The sequence below is a fragment of the Xyrauchen texanus genome, chromosome 24, assembly GCF_025860055.1.
Source record: "Xyrauchen texanus isolate HMW12.3.18 chromosome 24, RBS_HiC_50CHRs, whole genome shotgun sequence".
Classification (NCBI taxonomy): domain Eukaryota; kingdom Metazoa; phylum Chordata; class Actinopteri; order Cypriniformes; family Catostomidae; genus Xyrauchen; species Xyrauchen texanus.
In genome coordinates, this window is record NC_068299.1 from 323,927 (window position 1) to 331,426 (window position 7,500).

At 42.3% G+C, this 7,500-nt stretch overlaps 1 protein-coding gene across 1 annotated transcript in view; it reads left to right on the forward strand.

Moving 5' to 3' along the window:
- Positions 1-125: 125 nt before the first annotated feature.
- The window catches only part of LOC127617482 (kinesin light chain 4-like), an 11,373-nt gene continuing 3,998 nt past the window's right edge, over positions 126-7,500 (forward strand). Inside the window, exons 1-3 of the mRNA XM_052089458.1 lie at positions 126-1,272; positions 6,632-6,684; positions 6,791-6,855. Coding sequence (XP_051945418.1) covers positions 6,652-6,684; positions 6,791-6,855 — 98 coding nt within the window. The 5' untranslated portion in view covers positions 126-1,272; positions 6,632-6,651. The remainder of the gene's footprint in view (positions 1,273-6,631; positions 6,685-6,790; positions 6,856-7,500) is intronic.

Genomic DNA, 7,500 nt, shown 5'->3' on the forward strand with positions numbered 1-7,500 from the left:
TTGGCTCCAAGTCACATTCACCTTCAACCTAAAATTGAGTTTTATTTTATTTTGTATCGGCAGCATTAACCGTATTAATAAAAGCGATACAAACACAAACTTGAGAACACATTTAAACAGCATTATTTTGAGAACACAAGGGAATTTATTAGGCTTATATATTATGATTATTATTATCTTTATAATTTTCTTTAGGGGGTCTGGGTATCTCAGCGAGTAGTGATGCTGACTATCACATCTGGAGTCGTGAGTTTGAGTGACTCCAGCCAGGTCTCCTTAGCAACCAAATTGGCCCGGTTGCTAGGGAGGGTAGAGTCACATGGGGTAACCTCCTCGTGGTCACTATAATGTGGTTCTCGCTCTCGGTGGGGCGTGTGGTGAGTGACTCCAGCCAGGTCTCCTTAGCAACGAAATTGGTCCGGTTGCTAGGGAGGGTAGAGTCACATGGGGTAACCTCCTCGTGGTCGCTATAATGTGGTTCTTGCTCTCGGTGGGGCGTGTGGTGAGTTGTGCGTGGATGCCGATGAGAATAGTGTGAAGCCTCCACATGTGCTACGTCTCCACGGTAACACGCTCAACAAGTCATGTGATAAGATGCGCGGATTGACAGTCTCAGACGTGGAGGCAACTGAGATTCGTCCTCCGCCACCCGGATTGATGTTTTTCATGTTTCAATAAATGAATAATATATTTAAAGCACAAATATTCATGACATTCAGCAGAGGGGCTTGCTATATATTCGGATATCAGTGATATTTTATAAGGCGATTATCACTCAAATATATTTACCTATCGCTCAGCCCAAATGCAAAGTAAACTTAAGAATTTCAAATTAAACCCACAAAGAATTGTGTGTGTAGCCTTTAAATATGTTGTGACACATTTCCCTGCAGTATTATTCTGCATGACAATAGTTTCCTGGGTTTTTAAAGTTAAAGCTTTGCTAGTTCGTCTCTGTTGGTTTTCTGCTCAAGGCCAAACGGTCTGATATCAGTTCTTTCAGAAGTGTTGTTCTCCCCCTCCATACGGTGTGTTTATTGAGAGCATTATATAGAGTTGTGTTTGTCCTTGTGTCATCTGTTGAATAATGGCCCACACATGCATCGACGACTCTATTGATCCACGACCTTCTCCATCACTGACATGTCTCTGTGTTTGTCCTCTCTCTGCAGGCGTCCTGCTTACTCAAACAAGGCAAATACAAAGAAGGCGAGATTCTGTACAAGGATATTCTGACGCGCGCTCATGAGAAAGAGTTTGGATCGGTGGATGGTGAGAGATCATTATATATGTGATGTAGCACGAGTATCACTTTACATTCTTGTGCTCATCAATCAGAGTTGTTGAAGTCAGGGTTCGACTTTATCAGTCTGGCCATTCTCAGTTGACCTCTCATCAACAAGTGTTACCGTCCACAGAACTGCCGCTCGCGGGATGAGTTTTGGCACCATTCGGAGTTGGGGTTGGGCGATACGGCCAAAACTGTTATATTTCGTTATAGTCAGAAACTCAAGTATGGGGCACAGAAGCCCGTGTGACTGTGGAGTGATGCTGAATGTGGGTTCAGGGGGGTCCCGAGAGAACATTTAGAAAACATTTGGATATTTTCATTAAAGTGAGAGACTCGTCGACCAACTAGTGATTTTAGTCTTTCCGTTTCCATTCCAGACATCTCATTAATATTCACGAAATTAGAACATAAATCAATTTATTGGATTAGTTTATTATTAAAGGCTCGTAACATGCTGATTAATAAAGATGCATTTAGAAGGGACAAACGTTACAGTCTAAAAGCTGCTTTGAAACTATGTTAACTCATGCGGCGCTTCATGTCCACACACATGCAGCAAAAGAGGTGACGCGTGCGGAGCGGTACGGGGCAGAAATGATGCATGTTTGGTGCTAGAGAACAATATTCAAGATTACAGCGCAGAAAGATCAGAGCGGTCATCCACATCACTGTTGTTCTGTCGCGCTCTTCACTAGTGACGATGAGAGGACGCAACCGTTGTCATGAAGTCTTGCGGTGCGGATGGAATCAATCCGGTGTCCGACGTAGCCTAATCGTTAGCAAGGCAGCTAGCGTTAGCACATTCATCCAGTCTGACCCTACGTTATCACTGGCGCGTTGTGAGCGAAGCTGAGAGCGTTTTCTATTCATTCCTATGAAAGCCGAGCGTCGCGCTCGCAAGGTGGATCGTAGGATTGGCAGCGGTGCGGAGCGACTCTCTCCTAGTGCTGTGAGCGCCTTTGAGCGGATTTCGTCCGCCCCTGTGGAAACGCTGCCTGAGAAAGCCGAACTGCTTGTGTTTTAGCGACACGCAGTAAATATCGAAAATTCCTCAAAAACTTATCGTTGATTTTCTTTATCGTGATAAATATCGATTTCGTTTTATCGCCCAGCCCTATTCGGAGTAAATACTCAAACCAGCCCGTCTGGCACCAACAATCATGCCACATTATTTCCCCATTCTGATGATTGATGTGAACATTCACTGAAGCTCCTGACCCGTATCTGCATGATTGTATGCACTGCTGCTACACGATTGGCTGATTAGATAATCACATGGGTGATTGTTGGTGTCAGACGGGTGGGTTCGAGTATTTACTCCGAATGGTGCCGAAAACACAAACACATCCGGTGAGGGACAGTTCTGTGTATGAAACACTTCCAGTGAGGGGCAGTTCTGTGTATGAAACACATCCAGTGAGGGGCAGTTCTGTGTATGAAACACATCCAGTGAGGGGCAGTTCTGCGTATGAAACACATCCAGTGAGGGTCAGTTCTGTGTATGAAACACATCCAGTGAGGGTCAGTTCTGTGTATGAAACACATCCAGTGAGGGTCAGTTCTGTGTATGAAACACATCCAGTGAGGGTCAGTTCTGTGTATGAAACACATCCAGTGAGGGGCAGTTCTGTGTATGAAACACATCCAGTGAGGGTCAGTTCTGTGTATGAAACACATCCACTGATGGTCAGTTCTGTGTCTGAAACACATCCAGTGAGGGTCAGTTCTGTGTCTGAAACACATCCAGTGAGGGTCAGTTCTGTGTATGAAACACATCCAGTGAGGGTCAGTTCTGTGTCTGAAACACATCCAGTGATGGTCAGTTCTGTGTATGAAACACATCCAGTGAGGGTCAGTTCTGTGTCTGAAACACATCCAGTGAGGGTCAGTTCTGTGTCTGAAACACATCCAGTGAGGGTCAGTTCTGTGTATGAAACACTTCCAGTGAGGGGCAGTTCTGTGTATGAAACACTTCCAGTGAGGGGCAGTTCTGTGTATGAAACACTTCCAGTGAGGGGCAGTTCTGTGTATGAAACACATCCAGTGAGGGTCAGTTCTGTGTCTGAAACACATCCAGTGAGGGTCAGTTCTGTGTCTGAAACACATCCAGTGAGGGTCAGTTCTGTGTATGAAACACATCCAGTGAGGGTCAGTTCTGTGTATGAAACACATCCCGTGAGGGTCAGTTCTGTGTCTGAAACACATCCAGTGAGGGTCAGTTCTGTGTCTGAAACACATCCAGTGAGGGTCAGTTCTGTGTATGAAACACATCCAGTGAGGGTCAGTTCTGTGTATGAAACACATCCAGTGAGGGTCAGTTCTGTGTATGAAACACATCCAGTGAGGGTCAGTTCTGTGTATGAAACACATCCCGTGAGGGTCAGTTCTGTGTATGAAACACATCCCGTGAGGGTCAGTTCTGTGTATGAAACACATCCAGTGAGGGTCAGTTCTGTGTATGAAACACATCCAGTGAGGGGCAGTTCTGTGTATGAAACACATCCAGTGAGGGGCAGTTCTGTGTATGAAACACATCCAGTGAGGGTCAGTTCTGTGTATGAAACACATCCCGTGAGGGTCAGTTCTGTGTCTGAAACACATCCAGTGAGGGTCAGTTCTGTGTCTGAAACACATCCAGTGAGGGTCAGTTCTGTGTCTGAAACACATCCAGTGAGGGTCAGTTCTGTGTCTGAAACACATCCAGTGAGGGTCAGTTCTGTGTATGAAACACATCCAGTGAGGGTCAGTTCTGTGTATGAAACACATCCAGTGAGGGTCAGTTCTGTGTATGAAACACATCCAGTGAGGGTCAGTTCTGTGTATGAAACACATCCAGTGAGGGTCAGTTCTGTGTATGAAACACATCCCGTGAGGGTCAGTTCTGTGTATGAAACACATCCCGTGAGGGTCAGTTCTGTGTATGAAACACATCCAGTGAGGGTCAGTTCTGTGTATGAAACACATCCCGTGAGGGTCAGTTCTGTGTATGAAACACATCCAGTGAGGGTCAGTTCTGTGTATGAAACACATCCAGTGAGGGTCAGTTCTGTGTATGAAACACATCCAGTGAGGGGCAGTTCTGTGTCTGACACACATCCAGTGAGGGTCAGTTCTGTGTATGAAACACATCCAGTGAGGGTCAGTTCTGTGTATGAAACACATCCAGTGAGGGTCAGTTCTGTGTATGAAACACATCCAGTGAGGGTCAGTTCTGTGTATGAAACACATCCAGTGAGGGTCAGTTCTGTGTATGAAACACATGTTGATGAGAGGTCAGCAGAGAATGGTCAGACTGGTCAATATAATATTAGGCAGCTGCTTTTAATGTTGTGGCTGATCGGTAAGTCTTAAATCTGAAATCCTGGATTATGATGTTTACCGTTTATTCGCTATTGTTCTTTCAAACTTTACCTGATTTGCTTAAACGATTACTTAAAATTAGGGCTGTCAATCGATTAAAATTTGTAATTGAATTAATTACATGGTGTAGGGATTAATTAATCGCATTTAATCGCATATACAAATATATGCTTAGAAAGCCCCTCATGTAACAATAATTCAATATATAATGAAGAAATACTTATATATAGTTATCTTTAAATATTAAAAAATATTATATATATATATATATATATATAAAATAAAAAAATATTCAGATAATTAAAGTGCATTACATTCTTGAACAGTTCATCATTAATAAGACGATACAAAAAAGCGTCTTTAGAATATAATGTATTGTTTACATCATATTATTGATCATAAGTCAATCATTGACACACAGTTCACAGTAATCCATTACACAAGTAAATTTATCAATCAGAGATTTATTATGAGAGCTTGTTTAAGGACCGTCAATGTACACCTGCGTCAGACACATATACACAATACTACAGATGTATTTCACAATAATGCCAAGACATTATATTCATTACATGGTTTTCAATGCTTTGGAGTTGTTGGAGGTACAAAGAGTATTTAAATAATATTTCAAGTCTTTACAAAAAAGTGCAAATAGAGGCTTTATAGACATACATTTACACTTGGCAATAAAAATAAACAGATTAATCAGAAATATTAACTTAAGTTATCAAATCTGTGAAAACCAAATTAAACGTCTTTATAAAGCAAAAAAAAACTAGTTAAAATAGAGGTACAAACAAACAAACAAACGTTTCATCACAGCATTACAGAAGGAGCAGATCTATTTCAGGAGCATGTTTCTTAAATAAAGATTGACGGGTAAAACGGTGTAACAGTTTAAAGCACACCTCCTTAACCTCGTTGGTAATTAAATATATGTGAAGACCGTATCGACCTGCGCCAGACATGCTTGTGTCGCGTCTCGGGTGTGTTGCATCATAAATATAAATGTTTAGGTCACTGTGTCATTAAATATAGTTTAATACTCAATCTTTAAACACATCTTAAGATCCCTTAAAGATCGCATTTACGCTCCATCAAGTGTTTTGAACGCAAGATATTGTTTTTCACTGTATAAACTGTGTGTTGCTCACACAGCTGACATTTTAATCACTGCCCTCTGGAGTAAACAGGCGGTACTGCAAGCATTTCTCAGTTAAATATTGCAATTAAAGTGCGTTAATTTTTTGTCAAATGAATCGTGACGTTATTAACGCTGCTAAATCGACAGCCCTACTTAAAATAATCTCCTGACTGATCCGCACAGAATGAATAATACAGAATTTATGATTTTGTTGAACAGTTACATAAACACAAATGTAACGAGGTCGATGTGAAACAGGATGTGAGGCGATATACTGGCAACGGTGTGTTGCATTGAAACGAAACTTGGTGTGCTTCACCGGACCTTAATCTGGGGGTACACACAAAGTTTAGTGACAGCGCCACCTTCTGGTCAGGAAATGGCTCAATTTGCACATAACTTTTGAACTGTATATTTTAAAATCACGAGTTGATGTCGTTGGGTCACGAGGATTTCAGCAGTGCCCGTATCAGTCTCACTGGAATATTGATTTTTATAAAGTGAAATATCTTTTGAATGCATTGTCAGATTAAGTAATTTGTTGTGCGTCGTTCACATCATGTCTTGAACATACCTGAGCAGTTTGGAGACAGCGCCACCTACAGTTCAAAAGATGATCCACACTTGTGTGTTGACTCCAACCGTGGCGTGTCTGTTCACCATTCGTGAATCTCGTCGACTGAGTGTGTGTACATTTCTGTACATTTATTTATCACTGGCTAATCTTAGATTGCAGAATCAGAGGGAGGTTCTTATAACAAACAAGAAACTCAAATATCCTCCTTTTGTTGAGTTTATTGATTTAATGATCAAAATGCCGATCATGTCTCTTACAGCTGAAAACAAACCCATCTGGATGCACGCGGAGGAGAGAGAAGAGATGAGCAAGGTACGAATAAATAAACACGAAGAGTGTGTGTGTGTGCATGTGTGTGTGTGCGTGTGTGTGTGTGTGTGTGTCACTCACTCCATCTCTCTGTTGTTCTGATGTTTAGGGGAAACAAAGAGACACTCCCTACGGAGAATATGGAGGCTGGTACAAAGCCTGCAAAGTCAACAGGTACTGCCCAACATTCACAGACACCTGAAATTATACTTGTGGGAGGAACGCTGGAATCGGTCTGTTTCAGTTCAGTATGTGACGACCAATGCTAATATTCACATTTGCTATGTGATCTCAAAGCAAAACAAAGCTTTACCTGGTGTCATCTCTTTGTTGGACATCCTGTCAAGGAGTGATGCGACCACACGAGAGTGTACTCGATCGCTGCTATCATCAATGTAGACGTTATCGGCAAGCTGGAATTTTTCCTTCTGGGTGAAACTTGAATATGGTCCCGTTGCGTCGCCGTCTGTGGCTGTAGAATTTTTGTTGTGTCCGTCTGCATTTGTGCGAAGCCAGCGACCTCTACAGATATTAAATAAGTTATCTGCCGAGCTTTCTTGGCATTATGTTGATTTTACACTACAAATATGCCCGTTTAAGCAACAATATAAGATCCAAAGTGACTTACAGAGCACTTATTACGGGGACAATCCCCCCGGAGCAACCTGGAGTTAAGTGTCTTACTCAAGGACACAATGGTGGTGCCTGTGGGGATCAAACCAGCAACCTTCTGAGTACCAATGTATTATACAGTGCACTTATTACAGGGACAATCCCCCCGGAGCAACCTGGAGTTAAGTGTCTTACTCAAGGACACAA